At 41.3% G+C, this 20390-nt stretch overlaps 1 protein-coding gene and 1 long non-coding RNA gene across 2 annotated transcripts in view; one reads left to right on the plus strand and one right to left on the minus strand.

The window, feature by feature from the left end:
* The window catches only part of LOC307040611, a 38900-nt gene extending 37982 nt beyond the window's left edge, over nucleotides 1-918 (minus strand). The window contains exon 1 of the long non-coding RNA XR_013808536.1: nucleotides 396-918. This is a non-coding gene — a long non-coding RNA (uncharacterized lncRNA). The remainder of the gene's footprint in view (nucleotides 1-395) is intronic.
* Nucleotides 919-11949: 11031 nt separating this feature from the next.
* Nucleotides 11950-13882, plus strand: LOC307040602 (uncharacterized protein). The gene is made up of 2 exons (XM_079683606.1): nucleotides 11950-12325; nucleotides 13033-13882. The coding sequence occupies exons 1-2, from the start codon at nucleotides 12022-12024 to the stop codon at nucleotides 13248-13250; spliced, it is 522 nt and encodes a 173-aa protein (XP_079539732.1). The 5' UTR covers nucleotides 11950-12021; the 3' UTR covers nucleotides 13251-13882.
* The last annotated feature ends 6508 nt before the right edge of the window (nucleotides 13883-20390 follow it).

The following is a 20390-nucleotide window of genomic DNA, read 5'->3' on the forward strand; positions in this document are numbered from 1 at the left end:
GAATTAAATGTTCAAGTTTAGTTTGTATTTGTGAGGCGTTGTCATCCCTTTGCATGAGATCCTTCATTGTTTTAATCACACTTTTCATTTTGTGAACCGTTGATTGACGTTCCTTTAAAAGCTTTTCCATTTTATTTGCCAAAGCCAGTGAGTATCGACTCTCTTCTTTTGTTCATCCATTTTTGCCACATTGACATCTGAATTTGATCCACTTATTGACAGATCCTTTTAATGTTTTAATGAATGAACAACAAATGCTCCAATCCACACAACCTCTAGCGGCACAAACCAACACACGCAAGAAACAAGTCAGTCCCCAATGGACACGCAGCAGTAACTTATTCACACTGTGTTCTAACAAACATTTACACAGCATGAATGAAGAAGTTACATACCGCTCGCTCCTGCTGCTGTGTGGATCGTCCGTCAGTCTTTATCCTCCCGGCAGCACGCTGAAGTTTCCTTAAGCCGCTCTCCAATACAGCGGCGAACACGGCGTTTCAATGTTTCCTTTTAATTCCACAGCGTCACAGATCGATCCTAGCAATCTCCGTAGATCCACGCTGTGGTACAAGTCTTTTTGTTGACTTAATATTGCGGCAGTAATCTTAAACAAAGTGCCGCGAGGCACTAAACAAGAGAAAAAACACTGTGGACACGCACAAACTCAGTCTTTCCAACAACGTATGCATTTGACCTTTATTTGCAAAGCAAAAATGCAATATTCCATATGCGTGCGTGCGTTCAACAAAAATGGTCCTTCTCTAGCTCACCCCCCCATCTATTACCAAGTGCGCAGGTAAAAGCAACCGGATATAAGCGCAAACGTCACCACACAAATCCAATGACACGCCCACCACCTATAGTGACTCAAAAAACATGTATCGTAACAAACACAGAAATGGCTTCATATGTGGCTCCTACAATGGAGTCATAATTGTTCCTTACACCCTGCAGCTGCCACCTCAGAAAAATGCCTTGCCACCCCAGCTGCCACCCCAGTTGGCAGCTTTGTTTTGAAAGAAAAGTTGTGGCACATCATCCAACATTTATGAGAGAAAATCTCTAATGTCCGAGTGCAAGTGAATGCAGTACAAGACGCGAGCCTTGTAACCCCTCCCCCGGCCCTGGCGCGAGCCTTGAAATATGATTGGCGGCGATTTCATTTGAACGGGGGGGACAGCGCAAAACGAGAAGCATTTCGGATCCAAGTAGACGGAAGGAATGAGGTATTTGCGGTCTACAATGACAGAGAAGAGCCTGTCAAGTTTGGCTGTAAGGCAAAGCAAGGCAAGTTTATTTATATAGCACTTTTCTGAACGCGACAATTCAAAGTGCTTTACAAAACAAATTAAAATACTTTTTAGGAATACATACATTAAAAACACATAGGCCTATATAATTGAATTGTACAACAGGCATTACAAATCAAAGATAATAAAATAATACAAATAAACACCACAGGTAGGCCTATACAATACGTTTAAAAGGCATACTGTATAGTGCGAATATGAGCAGCTCAATTAAAAGCAGCCAAAGATATATGTTTTTAGTCTCGATTTAAAAATAGTAACCGTTTCTGCGGACGTGCATGATTTGGGTAGTTTGTTCCTTTGTGTCGGGGCATAATAGCTAAATGCTGCCTCTCCATATTTTGTTGTTACTCTCGGAACCGATAGCAGACCCGTCCCAGAAGACCTGAGGCACCTTGATGGCTCGTAATTATGTAGGAGTTCAACAATATACTTTGGTCCTAAACCATGTAATGATTTAAAAACTAGCAATAGTACTTTAAAATCAATTCTTTGGCCGACTGGAAGCCAAAGACTTCAGAACCGGACTGATGTGATCCACTCTTTTAGTGTTAGTGAGGACACGTGCAGCAGCGTTCTGAATCAGCTGCAGCTTTCTGATGGACTTTTTTGTCAGCCCTGTGAATACACTATTGCAGTAGTCGAGTCTACTAAAGATAAAAGCATGGACAAGCTTTTCTAAATCCTGTTGTGACATTAGTTTTTTAATCCTTGATATGTTCTTCAGGCTGTAGTCAGCATTGAATCAAAATGCACCATAGCTTTAAATCTTAATAAGTTTGTGAGGTGTTTTGCTGAACAAGATGGTAATCGCCGCATTCACCTGTTATAGGCATGCCAACTTGATGCTCTGCTCACGGATGAGTCGATGAGCATAGTAAACTGTTAAGATGATGACCTTACGTGTGTAAATATTTTTTTTTCTTTGAAGGGGTCTGCCCCCAAAAAACAGTTTCAAGTCCTGAGAAAGTCAAATAAGATGTAAAACTTCACTGCCCAGCCAAAAAAAAGTAACCACTTTGATTTAACTAGGCCAGTAGGTACGGGCTTTCCACTGAATAATAACTGCAGCGATGTATATGTTTTAGCTGAATACACGTTTTTTAACCCTAACTGATGCAGTTAGTCAATTCTTTAATGTTTGTTCTTTCTGATGTAAAGTCAAGGTTGTAACTGTTTGCAATGAAGTTGTGGGGCACAGAACTGTTCCTTTGATTCTTTTGATACATTATATAATTACTTGTCTTTCAAATTTGAAGGAGGGTGAGCAAGCATCTTGAGGAACATTCATCATTAACTCCTCCAAAAAATATAGTTTATTTAATTATAACACTGAATACGTGAATCATAACAGTGATTGACAACTGATAGGAATAATATGATTGTTAATAGTATTCTATTCATTCAGACAAACATCGATGAGACAGTAAATTAATGTACTCATTGCAGCAGTCTGCATAGATTTGGTACCCCTGCTGGTCTAAGAGTGAGACAAACTCATTCAGTTATTGTTCAGTTAAAATTCATTAAATGAAGTCTGCCACCTTATATATTTCTATTTAAGGCTTTACTGATGTGCCACAATAATGTCACCAAATGTTATTGAGTTAGAATATTAATATTGAGGCTTTCCAAGTTAACATTGATTGATATGACTGTGATTAAATCAGCATATACTTCTGCCAGGGGATGCCACCCCTCAAAATCTCCTGCCACCCTCTGGCCACCCCATGAATATTTTTCTAGATCCGCCCCTGCCTCAACTATCTGAGAGTGGAACCCCAAGGAGCATGCCAAATAACACTGGCTTGTATTGTGCTACACAATATCGCTGTCCATCGCAGAGTCACCCTCTCTGACATCGATGATCCCCCAGAGCCCTCTTGCCTCTGCTGATGATCAGGCCCACCTATGGATCTCCCTCTAAATGAGAGACTGAGTGGTGGTGCAACGCGAGATGCTATTGTCCGCAATTACTTTTGAAAGGTGATGACAGATGGTGGACTTTTTTTTGTTGAAGATATTTTTTCATTAATCTAAATTACATTTGTGATTGACAATCTTTGCTGTGATACTTTTATGAGCATAAACATTTATGTCATCAACATTTGGTTGAAAACAAAATAGGCCACCACAAACGTGAGCAAAAATGGAAAAATGAAATGTATTCCCCATGAAGGCTAAAAATTGTGTATTATTTCAGTTAACAAACATTGCCATCTTATTTAAATTGAAACATATTTTAAAATAAATTGTACAGTACATTTTGCTCTGGAAATCCACCCCTCTGGTGGGATCAGGATAATCCAGTTTTTTGGGATCAAACTGATCCCAATCCTGTGTTGTCGGTTTGAACTACCCATTTTGAAGATTTGATCCAGATTAAAGCTTGGATTGGATTTCCTGATCTGATCGGATATCAAAGTGATCCTAATCCTGTTTTTTGGTTTTGAACTCCCCAAAATCCAAATCTGATCTGATGAGATAGGGATTCAAATTTTTGAACTCCTGGGCCCTGGATACTGATGGACTGTATTGCCAGACCTAATGTCAATAATATGCATTGTAAACATGACACAAGGTGGCGCCATATCCATGTCATTCATGTCAGTGAATGTATTACTTTGAATGTACACTCTGTATGTGTTAATTAATATAAAGCTGAATTCAGTATGAAAAAGAGGCAGCAGATATATTTGATAGGGGACAACCAATAATATGCTCTTTCAAACATTTTGATGAAGAATTGGAAACTGTTGACTGCATGCGTGACTCTGAAAAAGTACAAAACATTCTCAATCTTTTTTTAAATATGCACAACAGAGTCTCTATTGATACCACATATTATATGCATCAGCTCACACCTCAAGGCATGGCCGTGCATGATGTGCCCACACAATGCCAGAACCCAAACAGCAAAAGACAAGTCTGGAAGAAAAAGGAAGAAGAGGGATCATGAGCCAGGGACCTGGGAGAGACTGGGAACAGGCAGTGTGCAGAGGGGGGGCAGTACTCCCCCCACCAGGTCCTGTACTTCAGTAAAAGTAGAAGTACCAGACTGTAGGAATACTCTGTTACAAGTAAAGGTCCTGCATTCTAAATGTTACTCAAGTAAAAGTACAAAAGTATTATCGCCAAAATATAGTTAAAGTACCAAAGTAAAAGTAGTCATGGTGCAGATTGGTCCATTTCAGAATAATATATATGATATGTTTTATAATGATTGATCATTAAAGTGTTCTCAAAGCTGCTAAAGGTGCAGCTAGTTTGAATGACTGTATACTGCAGGGTAGCTTGTGAATTTACTCCAGGTGGAACTAAAGTCTGATTCAACACTTGATTATATTTCACATCATTCATCCACATCTGTGAAGTAACTAAAGGTATTAAGTCAAAAGTCAAGTCAAAGTCAACTTTAATGTCAATCTTTCAGTTTGTGTGTACAGACAGAGAGATCAAAATAACGTTTGCAATAATCCCGAATACACAAATACAATAATACAAATTATAAAAATATGTATACAAATATGTATAAAATATGTATATCCTATTTATATACAACCAACAGAAACATTTACACATATGCATTAAGATAAAACACAACAATCAATATATACAAAATAACAGTCACTTCAATATCTTAGGGAATGTACATTAGTGCAAGATTGTCCATAGCAGCGTAAAAAAGTGTCTGGTGCTGGAATTGAGTGTCTGAGTGTGTGAGGAGTTATAGTCCAGGGGGGAGAGAGGGGAGGGAGGGGAGAGAAGGTTGAGAGTTGAGCCTCCTGACAACCTGGTGGACGAAGCTGTTGTTCAGTCTGGTTGTGCTCGACCTCAGGCTGCAGAACCTCCTCCCTGAAGGCAGGAGGGTGAAGAGGCAGTTGGAGGGATGGAAGGGCTCCACTGTCACTTTAAATATCTCCCAAGGTGTGAAGACCCTTCCTCCCCCATTGGGAATAATGAATAGGCCTCCGCCCTATGAGTAATTGGTTGTTATTAAATATTGGCGAATTGAGATGCCAGGGGCATTGAATAGCGCGCACTTTCTGTGCATTTCGCCAAGTCTGAATTACATGAGTAATCAGAGGGCCGAACCTAAGCTGACATTGTTTGATAGATATGTTTGTGTAAATGATGTCCTGAAGTCTCCATGGGGAGACCAACTTCACTTCTAAAGCCCGCCATGAAACCACAGCTTGGGGGTCAAACAAATTAATCAATGGTCTTAGTGAAAAGGACCAGAAATACAATTTAAAATGTGGTACTGCCAGCCCCCCATCAAGCCTCCTCCGTTGAGTAGTGGACATTTGGAGTCTAGGCCGCTTGTTGTTCCAAATACATTTTGAAATAGCTGACTGTAGTTTCTGCCAATGACCATTGGGGGGCAATAAAGGAAGCATTGAACTGATTAAATGAACTCTAGGCAGTATATTCATTTTAATTATTGAAGCTCTGGCTTGTAGTGAGTTGGGCTGGCTCGACCACCTATTGAGGTCCTGGAGAACCTTGTTGTTCATGTCTGTATAATTATTCTTTATTAGTCTTGTTATAGTTTTGGAATATTTCAACACATGAGAAGGGGCGCTTCTCCAAAAACCGCTCCACATCCACGGCTGAAGTGAAGAGTGGGGGGAGTAACCCATTTTAATCTTGAGTGGCAGGGTAAATCAGGAAAGCATCAGTTCCCTTTTCCCGTGCCAAAGCCATAGCCCGTGAGAATGCTCTTCGGCGTTTAGCTGTATAATCACTGAAGTCAGCAGCGAAGCGGAGAGCTCTGTTGCTGATTGAAGGGGGGTGTTTCCTCGCCTCACGGAGGATAGCTTGGCGTGTGGAGAAGCGTAGACAGCAGAAGATAAAAGCCCGGGGTCGTTCTCCCTCCGTATAGGGGGGCCGCCGCGAAAGATTCTGTGGGCACGCTCTATTTCAGGTTTAAGTTGCTTCTGAGCCGGGAACCAAGTGGGTATCATGCATTCCAGAAACTGCACCGGGGCATCACCCTCTGCGTCCTCGCGCAGACCATAAACCTGAATGTTGCACCTCCTATTACGGTCCTCAAGATCCGCTATCTTCTGTTCGAAACCCAGCATTTTTTCTTGAACGGTGGAAAGGACGGTAGAATCTTTCTTAGTGCTATTTTTCAAAGCATCCAGCTCTCCTTCAGCTGAAGTAATCCTTGTCGTTACAGTTGCTAGCTCTGAGTGCATAGCATCAATCTTGTTAGCTACTCGATCGAGGCTAGCATCTAGCTCCTCACGTAGCAAGGTCGTCACCAGTGGCGGATTTAGTATTGAAGGAGATCCGGGGCTTAGCCCAGGAGTTGTTGGGGGGTGCAGGGGTAGAATTTTTTTACAACTGGGGGGTGGACCGAACCTCCTTTTAGGGGGTCGTCGCCTCCTTTAGGGGGGTCCGGGGGCATGCTCCCCCGGGAAGATTTCTTTTTAAATATTGAAGTTAAAAGCATCAATATGGTGCACTTTGAGAGCAACATTAACCCTACCTTAATAATACCTTAAAGTGGACAAAAGGCACTGGAGAACACTTATTCATTAACATCCTTTAATGAAGCAAACTAATGCCTTAACTCACTCAAATACAGTCGTTTCCTATTTCGGTGAAACGAATGTGCGTAGAGTTTTAAAGGATGTGGATAGTCTCACCTTGATTCTGGCGCATTGCTTATTGTTTATAGACCTATTCTCATCCACCATCTTTGTTTGTGACGTAAAGAGTGCTAGATTCACGTTTTTGAATCGGACACTCTGAGTGGATGCAGTCACAGCCAATCGGAGTCTGATTCAGAGGGTTGCCTGTCAGTTCCGTTCCCTGTCAGTTCCTTTGCTATGGTTCCGTTGTTAAGTGTACTGAAACGAGAGCCGGTATAATACCAAAACAATATAAAAATTGGAATACGTTATTTTAGTGTCTTAAAGGTAGACTGAGGTATGAATGGTTAACGTTACATGTTAGGGTAATTTTTAGTCATGTTCTGTATACATACTAACATATAAGGGTATAATTAGTGTGGTTACTCCATGTTTACTAGCTATAACATGAACGTTACATCGCTCTTTTTCACTTCTTACTCAGTCAGCCAGACTGCAGATATCACCATTAGATTAACAAACCTGAAACATCATCCATTTCTTCACTGCTGGTGATGACATTGTTGTCAACTGCTGATACTGCTGCTGCTACAGCTTGTGGCGCCTTTTTCAATGAAAATAACTTTCTCATATCCATAACTTTATAGGCTATTAGCTTAAAACTCGTCAGTCACTAGCAGAGCCATATGGCGCTGGGCACTATGGATCACTTCTTCTTCAGGGCAGGGAAGGCTACGCAGTACGCAGGCTACTGTCCCGCAGCGGCTGCCTCTCTGGTGGACTCCGGTACTGCACATTACTCCCAAGACGTTTTTTTTTTTAAGTGAAACATCCGGGGCTTTTCAGAAAACATCCGGGGCTTGAGCCCAAGTAGCCACCCACTAGCGCCGCCACTGGTCGTCACCACTTCGTCGATGGATTTAATATCTTCATCTTTCAACGTTTTAGTCGATTTTCCCTTTGCCTCCGGCATTCTTATAGCTTTCCAACAGATAATTCGGCGTGAAATGACTTAAATGTGTAATAATAGTGGGATGTTGTCAGGGAGTTCAAAACTCACACAGCCATTTCGTTCCCGCGGTCAACCGGAAGTCGCAAAAAGCATGTTTTTAAAGATTGAATCTTTTAAGAAACAAAATATCAACTTTGAACAAAAGGGTTTGAAAACACGTTTTAAATGCAAACAAAAATTCACTTTTATTGTCTGCGTGAAAGGCACAGTAGGGTATGAGCGAATACATATCAACATTCAAAAATTACAAAGTCGTACTAATATATAGGGGAGACCAGGGACAGTTGTAACACTTTTTGGGTTTTCCCCAATAAGTAAAAAAACATTTACACTAGGATAGCTATTTTGCTATATTATACATTTTCAATGTGTCAACTACTGAAACAATGTATTTAAGATGTTTCTATGAAATAAGTACAGGTTGGAGAAAAAATTTTTTTTAATTTTTTTTAACTCAACTGTTACAACCGTCCCTGTGTACAGGGACAGTTGTAACACATGCCAGCAGGGACGGTTGTAACATGTTAATAACGGTTACCTTTTTTCACACTACATGACAAAAAAGAGGGAAAGCTGTCAAATTCTAAGGCAACAACATTTTAATGGGGTTTCACACATCCTCCAACAAACAATTAACAATGAACATAACCTAAAACAGAACACCAGATGGAATTAATCTGATTCACCGTTGTGTATGTAGGTGTAAAAGTCACTTCCATCTGTATAGTCTATTCTACCTTAATTATGTAGACCTACCTCCTTTGAGCTGAGACCATAGTATAAATCAGCTGCCGCCATCAGGTAGTCTCTCAAAAGCATCTCTTGCTCTTTTGAGAACACCTTCTTGGGTGTCCAGTAGCCTACTCTTTGGGATGATTATGACTCCCTGACTCTCCAACCTCAGCCTCTTTTTATGGAACCGGTACAGGGTGACTTGGCATATTTCATGGGACTTTGCCAGTGCCCTGACCAATTTGCCCTCCTAAACTTAATTTGAGGCCCTCTGCAGCAGAGGAAGTGGCACTCCCCTGTCTGTCTTCCTCTTTCTGATATTTGGCATACTGTAAACACACGCACACACTTTACGTACAGTATTTTATGCTGTTTATTTTTACAGGGACAATGTACACCAATCAACAATATTGATAATTCGAGCAAATGAGCCATCATTGTAAATGTGCCATGTTACAACCGTCCCAGGTGGTCCGTGTTACGACCACCAGTCATGTTTTCACCCCCTGTGAACCTGCCTGATTGCTAGCTTGACCCATATTTAGCTATATGTTTAGCTAACAAAACAGTGATTCTAATAATACTAGACATTTGACCTCAAGACAGTATCTGATATCTTTCGCGACAGATGTAAACGTGGCTCCTTTTTTTCACAGCAATCTTTCCATCTAACTGAGCATGTGCAGAGTGAGTTTCATCACTCTAGTTGTTTGTGATTGGAGATATTGAAGGCGTTACAACTGTCCCGTGTTACAACTGTCCCTGGTCACCTACCATGTGCTATTGTCTAGGATTAAGTATGATGAGAGGATTTTGTGTTTTGAATATGTATAGAGAACATTTACATCAATTAAAATAAATGTATGGCAATTGGCAAGTATGATAACATGAACATAATGTCAAGATATAGCCAATATACAATCAACATGCTTGAATATGAAGGCAAGAAGAACAATACACAGATTTGTATATAGTGTAAATTGTGATAGAGTAAACCATCTTAATACATGTAGCAGCCTAAGACAGCAAACTAAGCTTCTTGAACTGCTGCTAGAACACAGTTTTACTATGGGGTATTTCTAACAAGACCAAAAAGATATACAAGGCTTCCAAAACAGAAGAAACCAACTCAATACAATATTTCCTTCAAAACGACAAAAGCACAAATAAAAACCAAATAACAATAACATAACATGTGATGTTATAAATATGAATATAAGACCAACAATTACAGCATGTTTGCTAAATGAGGATATTTGTATCTTATAAAAATAATTCCTACAACATCTTCTAACAAGTTCTATTTGCAATGACCTAAGTTAAGGTAACCCTTCTCTTGTGTTCGGTCATACCCCCCTTCCCATACTATTTTCGGACAAAATTGGCTATTGATATTTCTGGAACCCCTTATCCCATTTTGATGGTTGACATCTCATTTGAACAGTCAGAGTAAATAGAATCAAGGGGTGACTGACAGAATGACACCAGGGGTGAATTTCATGTTATAATTTTGCAGTAAGTTCAAAGATAGTGTTTACTATACATTAATGTATATTAGGGCTGAACGATGTACCGTGTCATGGCGATAACCGCGATATGCGCATGCGCGATATTCACACCGCAGGGACATGCGCTTTTATTCATTTATTCATTTTTTTCACCCTTTTAGAAGGGAAGATATGGTCATTTGTTCTGGGAATGTCATTTTCGAGCCTGAGACCTGAAAAACAGGCTCAGTGCTTAAGTAGGTGAATTAACTCAAAGATGTCATGTTACAATTATTTTGCGGCTTGCTACAAAAGAAAAACTTGCACGGCTCTCATGTCAGGGGTACTTGAGTGAGTGACATGCAGGCTCTGCATGCACAGCAAACCACCAATCACAATAATTCTTGATCAGATCACAGCAGGCCCCGCCCCGCTAGTTTGCAGACCATCAAAAACACCGGTAAAAAATGAGCGAGGCACAGGAGGACATTATCTTCATCCGGTTAAATATAGTTAAAAAAAACGCAATATATATCACAGCGGTAAAAAAAATCGCAATGTCAGTTTTTTTCAATATCGTGCAGCCCTACTGTATATTATAAAAAGGCTTGCCATGTAGGCTGTGTTTACTGGAGTTAGTGTTGTAGCTGAGATTCTTCCTGTTCCAATGATGTATGGGATGTATTGATTTGAAACAGGCAAGCCAGTGTTTCATTGTGTACTTTCGACTACAGTATATGGTCCGGCAAGTTCAGCATTCACTGGGATGAATATAAAATAAGACACTGATACTGTGTTCCTCAATGAACATGTATGTGTGTGTGTGTGTGTGTGTGTGTGTGTGTGTGTGTGTGTGTGTGTGTGTGTGTGTGTGTGTGTGTGTGTGTGTGTGTGTGTCAAAATCAGCTGTTTCTCAATGTATTTCTTAGAGGGGCACCATCCAAGCTGATCTGCTCGATATGCAGAAAATAAGTCCTTCCGGTCAGTAAGCCTCTGTGGACACGTCGGCACGCAGGTCTCACAAGCTGCCGGACCGAGAGTTTGATCCTGCCTGCGGCGGGAGGAGGCGGTCTGCTCGGCCTGCCCTTGGCTCTGGGGTGCCTCCTTAAACAAAAAAATACAAAAAACTTTTAAATAAAACATTTATCTTAACAGATAAGATTTGTTCGGAGATCTTCACTGCTAGAGAAGTACAAATGATACGCAATGAAACGTTCTTTTTTCTAAGAATGAATGCTTGCATGATATGTGGGAATAAGTCTGACTTTGGGGAAGATCATTTGCACAGAGCTCCATATTCTTCAAGTTACTCTTTAAGTAGGTCACTGACAAACAGTACATACTGACTGTTCTATGATGAATGCAATACAATTACAGGGTTGATATGTTTCTTGGTACATGATGAATAGTAATGCAAATAAAATAAAGCATTCTTTGTCTCTTGTTAGTATTTGATATTAGATGTTTTGCTCTGTCCAGAATTGTTTTTGTTGTAGATGCTAAATGTTAACACCAATATACATTTGAGAATAGCTTACAGCTTTGTTTAGCTCCTGTTATGTATTCTTTTAACACGCATGTTTAAATAAAGACAGTTTCTTTTTATTTAAATCCTGCAAATGGTCACGCTTTCTATCTTCTGCCTTTTAAGAAGTGTAAAAATGATCAATTTTCCTGGAGGGCTTTGTGAAGCCAGTCTTATGACTTGCCAATTATAATGGTGTGTACTGAGAATCCACTGTTTACAGAGAACTTTCAAACATGTGCTGAGGTTAGAAGAAGCTATAAAAAGCCAAAAGTCCCCAGCTGTCCGTTTGCAAACAAACCAGCATTTCAGAAGAGAAAGCGTTTGTCTCAGAGTGGAATATTATTGGATGTTGAAATCAGGATCAGAGGCGTCCTCCTGGTGTCGCGAGCTCACTGACTCTTGTTGGCTCTTGTGTCGCAGGTGGCCTTGCGTTGGTTTTACTTACAGGTTCAGAGTTTTTACCTTCAACATGAGTAATGTTCACAGTGAGTTGACTCCGAGGCAGAGGGAGTTATTGAAAATTCGCCGGGACAGCGACACTAAGGCTGCTGAACTGGTGAAGATGGAGAAGATGCTTCAGCAGACCAAGGACCTGCTGGACAGGAAGACAGAATCCTGCTCAGACAGCATGGACTTACAGGAGAACATGGGTCTGTACCACTGACACATCCTACTAAATGTTGTTGAAATCTCTATCTGGTGCACTGATAAAGCTGAAACGTTGACTTTAAAGATCACCTATTATGCAAAATCCACTTGTCATGTATTTTATAACCATGTGTAAAGAAATTCAGAAAGTTTCAGGAAAAAAGATTAGCTCACTTTTTCTCCTAACCCATTTACATAAAAACCTGTCTGAAAATGAGCTGATCAAATTTTGGCCACTTTATGATGTCATAACGATGTGTTGTCTTGTGTAACCATTAGCCAATCAGCAAACAAGGTGACCACCCCCCCCCCCCCTATCACCTGAATCTCCTCCTAGAGCAGGGGTTCCCAAAGTGGGGGGGGTCGCGAGACCCCGAGTGGGGGTTGCGAGATGATTACTGTCATCGACAGGGGGTCGCCAGTCTGGCATTGTTATTTTGGGGGTCGCGGGCTGAAAAGTTTGGAAAAGTCTGTCCTAGAGCACCATTGTGTTCTTTTTAACCAAATCTCTCTCAGAGGGGCCTGGGGAGGGGCTCCTTATTTTCATCTAAAGTAACAGACAGAGAATCAGCACTTTGAAAACAGGGCTGAAACAGAGGGGATTATGGGATGCTGCAATGCATGATCTGTTTGGTATTTCGAGCCAAACGCTTCAGAGACATGTTTTGTATATATCTGAACCCAATACATTAATGTTTTTTGGTTGCAGTGGAGGATCTGGAGGAGAAGGTGCGCTCCAGCCGGCGCCACAGGAGGAGCTCGCTGCACCACACACAGCTGCTGGAGAGCCAGATGAAAACAGTGAAGGGCGAGCTGGTGGGCACGCTGGACCACCTGCAGGAGCTGAGGAACGTCCTGCGGCGCTCCCAGCAGAAAGCAGAGGAACGCAAGGCAGCCATTGAGAAGCTGGCGGCGGGGCACAGGTGAAGCACCAGGCTCTGACCACTTCAAGCTTCAATACCCCAACTGATCGGACCCCCAGGGAACCCACTGAGACCGCACCAATGCACTGGTTAAAAGAAGAAAGAAACTTGAGCTGATGCGTTGGTCTTCACTCTCTCCTCCGTCACTGCAGTGTTTGGCATCCAAAGACTAAATTAAAAAAGGCTTTGTAAGTGTTTGAACACAATATGCCTTTAAAAGAAGTAGAAGGAGTTCCTTCTTCCTTTTCCCCCCCCCCCTTCTTAATCTAAAGCTTTATTTGACATACATTATCAGATTTCCCCAGAACCTGCTTCTTTGTCCTGTGGAAACAATCTGAGCGATGATTCTAAATCCCTGCTGTTTAAAACCATATTAAATCATACACACAGTATTCCCTTTTTCTTTAATATTCTTTAACTCTTTGCACATGGAGTGGTGTTCAAATTCTAACGATATATCTTGAGCAGCCCTACGTTGTTCCCAGCTCTAGAAATCCGCTCTGTGTTATTGCTTCACAAACCTGTTTTAAGTCATTCTTCCTCGCCAATATTAACATGTAAGCTGTATTTTGCCTGTAAAGTTCACCAACTTTGTAATTTGTATGTTATTAAATTCTTAGATGCTGATTACTCTAATGTTGTATGAATTGTTTCTTGAAAATATTACAATAATTGTTCGCTCATTTTAGTTTTTTAGGGGAATTATCATTGTCGGACTGGCAGATTCAAGTTAGTTAAAATAAACACAATTATCATAATTAATAGTAATCCAATTTATTTGTGCTTTATAAGAGAACATATGCATACAATTAACACAGAACAGGAATAGAATATCATAAATAATTTAAAAAGGTTCACCAATTATTAAAAGACAATATTTAGAAAATAGATAATAAACTAGAGATACAAATATAATAATAATACATGTTGAATATAATAATTACATGAAAATAAATATATTCATTGCTAGCAGTAAATACAATAATTAAATCAGATGAACAATAATTAAGCAAATGAGTTTTTTACCAACAGTATGTCTTTTGTCATTTCTTTCCAGAGGACAGAGAAGTGTTCCAGTGTTCCTCCTCTCTCCCTGCGGTGTGTTTCCTGCGGTCAGTCATCTGAAAGCTGTTTCTTCCCTGTGGATGGGATGTTGTCTCACCTAATTTAGCACAACTGGTTTCACACAACGTCACATGCTGCGAGGCTGTGGGACGATCTCATTGGCTAACCATCACAAAGACATTTAACTGTAATTATAACTCCATGAAGGAGCAAAGTCACATGAACTCATCTCTATGTAAAGCTGACACCAAGCACCTCCAAACATAAATAAAGACTGATGTTATATCATTAATATTAACTTTTGTGTGGTGTGTCTGCCTTCTGTATTCATTCAATTTAGAAATGTTTAAATACTATTAGAATGCACTTTATTTGACAATTCAGAAGCACATATTGTACCTTTGACATCTTTAGTTTTTTATTAATTCAGAATAGTATAAACAAACCTGTTATGTGGCTGAGGAGGTAGAGTGGTCCTCCTCATAGGCGGATTTTGCGGGGGGGCAGGGGGGGCATTGCCCCCCCTGGTGGCTGAAATATGTTATAGCATTACTAAGTCTAAAACTGTTCCAATACAAATATTTTGTATATATAAATATTTTAATAGATGTAATAAAATGATTGTTACAATACAAATCTGAATAATTTCATGTTTTGTTTGAAATAATTTCATTTTTGAGCAGTCGCATGTTGTGACCATAGACTGTATATATAAAGGGTTGTGACGTGTGTGTGTGTGTGTGTGTGTGTGTGTGTGTGTGTGTGTGTGTGTGTGTGTGTGTGTGTGTGTGACGTGTGAGGTTAAAGACAAAAGTTCCCTCGCTTTTTTTGTATCCAAGTGATTCAGCTATTGTATTAGCAGTAATGGATATTCGGCGATTTTTAAAACGTTCAATTTCGTCTTCAGCTTCAACAACAGAAGAGCCACCGACTGAGCCTAACTTTACCAACCAGCAGCCGTCACAATGTCAAGTGGCAGACACGCAAATGAGCAGCTCTGGATTAGCTAACGTTAGCCCCACAGCGGAGAGCTCTGGATTAGCAGGACCAGCTAACATTAACCCCACAGCAGGGAGACCACCGGCACCGGGGCCGTCAGTGGGTCATGATGATCTTGGGGAAAAGCACAGCTGTCCCAAGCAGCCTACTTTATCCGATTTCCCCTCAAAAATGTTTGGGAAAACGAAACGATCATTTTCCACGTACTATTACAAGAACTATCCCAGGCTGGAATATTCAGTACGAATTGATGCCGTCTTCTGTTTTTCATGCCGCCACTTCCAGACTGACAGCGGTGTGGAGGATTCCTTTAGAAAGGGCCTGAGTGACTGGAAAAAACTAAGCAGCAAACTGGAGAAACATGCACAATCCCAGGCCCATCTGAACTGCATGGTTAAATGGGATAACTATAAAGTGACTGCATCTTCTGGATCTATTGCAGCAAAACTTTCCCGAAGCCACAAAGATTCTGTTGAGAAGAACAGATCTTATTTGTGCAAAATTGTTGATATTGTGAGGCTGTTGTCCAAACTCGGAATGCCTTTTCGTGGGCATCGGGAGGGAAGCGAGTCAGAGTCGCGTGGGAATTTTCTTGAGGTTTGTGGATTTTTCTCCAAGTATGATTCTGCTTTTAAAAACATGCAGTCCAACTATTTCAATGCTACTAGCCCGGATTTCCAGAACGAAGTCATTGACATATGTGCTAACTTAGTTCGTGCAGAAATTGAAGAGAAAGTGCAGGATACTGGATTTTTTTCTATAATTGCAGATGAGGCCAGGTCTTGCAAAACGGAACAATTATCAGTATGTATCAGATATGCAGAGCAGCTTGAAATCAAGGAGCGTTTTTTGTGTTTTATTGATTGCTCAGCATCTCGCAACGCGGCTGGGATTGTGGAAGCAATAAACAAAGGACTTGAGATGTGTGGACTGAAACATATCCCAATTGTTGCCCAGAGTTACGATGGTGCCTCCGTCATGTCTGGTCACGTTTCTGGTGTGCAGCAGCGCATCAAAGAGACCCACCCATACGCAGTGTACACTGCATGGCAAACAAACTAAATCTGGTGCTTGTGGAATGTTGTGCTGTCAACCGCAGCGTGAAAACATTCCTGAACGTCATTGACAAACTCTACTCTGTATTTGCAGAGCCGTCAAACCATCATCGATTCATTGAAATGCAGAAATCACTGAATCTGAAACAAACTGAAATAATACAGCCAAGTGAGACAAGATGGGCGTACAAGTGGCGATCTGTGAATTCCGTTAAAACTCACTACTCTGCAATTATAGGGTGCCTGAGAGAAATGAGTGACGAGGGAGACAAGTGGTCTGTGGAGGCCAGTGGCCTTTATGCCCACATGACCAGAATGTCTTTCATTACATGTGTTATTGTATTGGAAGACATACTGCGTGTGATTCATGTTACGCACAAGGCCCTACAGTCCTCCAGCAGCACACTCTCCGAAGCTGCAGCGCTTACCGACAACCTGAAGGCGCACTTCAAATCTCAGAGACAAGCAGATACGTGGAGCAATATGTGGGGATCAGTGAAACAGTTCTGCCGGGACAACAACGTGCCAGTACCTGGGGATGCAGATGTTGAGTGTCAGACTCCGGGTCCCCTTGCACCCAAAAGAAAACGGGTTACAAAACCCCCGACCTCCCTCGACAGTTTCCTGGTTACAACTACTTTGGGCCAAAGAGAAACTGATGAAAGTGGCGCACAAATGTCACAGAGTGATACAGCTGGATATCAGCAGCACCTCAATCTCCCTGTGCTGGACACCCTCATCAACGAACTAGACAGACGATTCACGGGAGAGTCCATAGAGCTGGCACGAGCATGTGGAGCAGTGTTTAAATGTGAGAAAAAAGGAATTGAACCTCTCGTACAAAAAATACGCATAGCTGCTCAAAATTCACCCTCTCCTTCTTGGATCAGAGATGGACCTTGTTAAAGCCTCTGCTGTCGCACCTGTTGCACTTGAGCATCTCCGAAAGACTGTTAAAAAGGAGAGCTATCCAAATCTATACAAGATGCTCCAGTTGGCACTGACTCTGCCTATCGGATCTGCCACCTCTGAGAGAAGTTTTTCTGCAATGAGGAGAATTCGGAACTGGCTGCGGTCAACGATGAGAGGAAGAAGATTTTCCTCACTTGCGGTTCTTCACATTGAGGACGACATAACCGCACAGCTGTCACCTGAGGGGATAGTGGACGTATATGCGGAGCGTAAAAAACGGCGTCTACTTCTGAACTAAGGTAGGACACCAAGGGATATAGTAGTTATCAAATAAGTATAAGATATGCACAGTTTTGATACGTTTTTTACAGTTATGTAATGCACTGTTGTTGGGGGGAGAGACCGCCCCTTCCATATGAGTGTGTGTGTACGGCGGGCATGAGGCGTGCATGACGGAACGAGTTGTGTTCGTATGTGGAAAAATCATACTCAGTGCGGTGAGCACGAAATGGTTGGGACTGTGTACTGAGTGACGTCAGTAAAAACGGTTTGCCCCCCCAAGCGCAAATGTCAAACTCCGCCTATGGTCCTCCTGTTGAAGTTTCATTGGGCAAGATATTGATAGCCAAGATGCTCCTGAAGCGGTAGCCAGTGGTGTGTAAGTGTGTGTTAATGTGTATCACTCCTAGTGAGCAGGTAACCTCTGCCTCTGTATGTGTGTGAAGGATTAATGCACTTTGAGGAGTCACAAAGAAGAAGATCTATTTTTAAAAACCTCCATCTTTTATTAATGCATCAAAAATGATAATCCCACAATTTATATATATATTTCTGAATTGAGTGGTTTTGCAGAATGATATACTTTACTTTGAGTGCTTTTGATACTGAAACATGTACTTTCACTTAAGTACACTTTTGAACGATGGACTTTTACTTGTAGCAGAGTGTTCCTACATTCTGGTGTTACTATTTTATCAGGTAAAATATCTGATTACTTAGTCCACCTGAAAAAAAAAAAAGAAATAATAAATATTTAAAGAGTAAAAAACTGCATGTTGTCCATCAGGGATAAAGGTTAGCTGTAATTCTCCTTCTTTCTCCTACCGGTCAACAGGGTCTGCAGGGCACAAACACTCGCCCTCTCAAAGGGTCCTCGTCCAATCATGGACATCCTTATAACAGAAGACCCTGCAGGGGCCCGAGAGCGCTCAGAGTAACAGACATTCATCTAATTTATTCCTAATTCAGAAACAGACGTGCAATACGTTTTTACGTGAGATTTTGTCCATTCCTTTTTGAACAATAATGTAATATCTCTAGGATGATTTATTTTAATACTATAGTATATGTACTGAACATTATAGATCAGAAGGTTTTTAATTTATCAGAGGGTTTGTTACGACTGAATAAACGGGTTTGAACTCAATTGCACGACTCACACAGGTTTTTACAAAAAAGGTTTTATTCAAACCAAAACTCAACGACAGTGGGAAACAAAAACTAAATCACTCTTAACGAGGAAAAACAGTATCAAAACAAAGTCGCTCTTGATGAGGAAAAACACTAACAAAACAAAATCACTTCAATGAGGAAAAAACACTTGGAGCATGAATATAAGAATACTTAGACAAGACGTGGCTCAAAGCTCTGCTTGGGATTCTTTCTGGCATGATACGCTGGTTGACTGTCACAAGAAACGAAACGAACTGGCACAGGACAGAGGGAGACGAGGACAATAAAAACACCAGGTAATGGGGAACAGGTGGAAACAATCAGGGGCGTGGTCGACAATCACAGGAGTGGGAGACACACAAGGAAGGGAGGTCAGAGTATCTGAAACGAGAGGAAAGATTACTATTCAAAATTAAAAGGGGAAAATCACTAGACAAAGACAAAAAAACATTTAACTAAACTAACATAATTTGCGAGAGAGGACAGTACTCCCCCCTCTAGGGCCGACTCCTGACGGCCCAGGAATTTGAGGGTGCTGGCGAAAAAAGTCATTAATGAGAGTTTGATCCTCGACAAATCTTGATGGGATCCAGGAGCGTTCCTCTAGTCCATAACCCTCCCAGTCAACCAGGAACTGTCTCCCTTTGCCTCTGTTCCGGACCGCCAACAGGCGCTTGACCGTATAGACCAGGCCGCCGTCGAGCATTCGGGGGGGTGGAGGGGGTTTGGCTGCGGGAGCCATGGGGCTTTCCTTTACCGGCTTCAGTCGTCCCACATGGAAAGTGGGATGAACCCTCAGAGACCTGAGGAGACGAAGGCAGACAGAGACAGGAGGCTTGTTTGAGACAAGCGAGACCTGCGCAGTTGCGATCAACGTCTTGCTAGTGCGTTGCATGATGGTTAGTCATTTTGTCCGACTTGCTCTGGAGGCTCGCCTACATGAGACGTTGAAATCTCGTAGGACAAAGATGCCCGCAGACTTGAGAGCGAGGCGGGGCGGCGCAGTTTCTCTCCACGGGCTGCGGAAGCGAAATGCTTGATGGGAAACGACTCGATGGTATCTCGAGCTGAGCGCTCATTGGTGGTTTTTACCCCGTACTGCTGATGAAACTCTCCAATTGGCTTGGCAAAGGTTTGTTGTTGTTTTGTGTCAGTTTTACGTCGCCCCTTCCATTAACATTTTTCCTCATTGTTCCACAATGTCTATCATCATGAAATTAATATCTATATATATTTTTATACTATACTTGCACTGGTTACCCTTTTCATACTTTATATATCTTAGCATATTCATACTCACTGTTAATACTGCTCACAGGCTGCTGTGTACAGATGTAGCACTGAATTTCGGACTCCAGCTTACAGCTTCCTGCCTACGACTTGCCTAACACCAGTATAGAGGAATGTTAAGCCCTCCCACTATTTTCCAAGAGGGCGTTGCCAGATTTTCAATTTCAGGTTTTAACCAGGAGATGGCGCTTCATTCACAAATACAGAAAGACAAGTTTCATGGACTTTCAGTTGTGTTTTGAAGAGCATTTGAACACATCAATATTTTAGATCAACTAAAGTATATCTAATCTTGGAATTCAATAATATATAGTCTTTATATATTAAATAATCATAATGTAAATGTTTACATTACACTTCTTTATTTGTTA

This window comes from Notothenia rossii (assembly GCF_949606895.1).
Source record: "Notothenia rossii genome assembly, chromosome: 1".
NCBI classification, from domain to species: domain Eukaryota; kingdom Metazoa; phylum Chordata; class Actinopteri; order Perciformes; family Nototheniidae; genus Notothenia; species Notothenia rossii.

Coding starts and splice junctions, on each gene's coding strand:
- LOC307040602 (XM_079683606.1), top strand. CDS start 12,022: ATGTTGAAATCAGGATCAGAGGCGTCCTCCTGGTGTCGCGAGCTCACT. Junction 12,326..13,032: donor GGACTTACAGGAGAACATGG/GTCTGTACCACT, acceptor TTTTGGTTGCAG/TGGAGGATCTGGAGGAGAAG.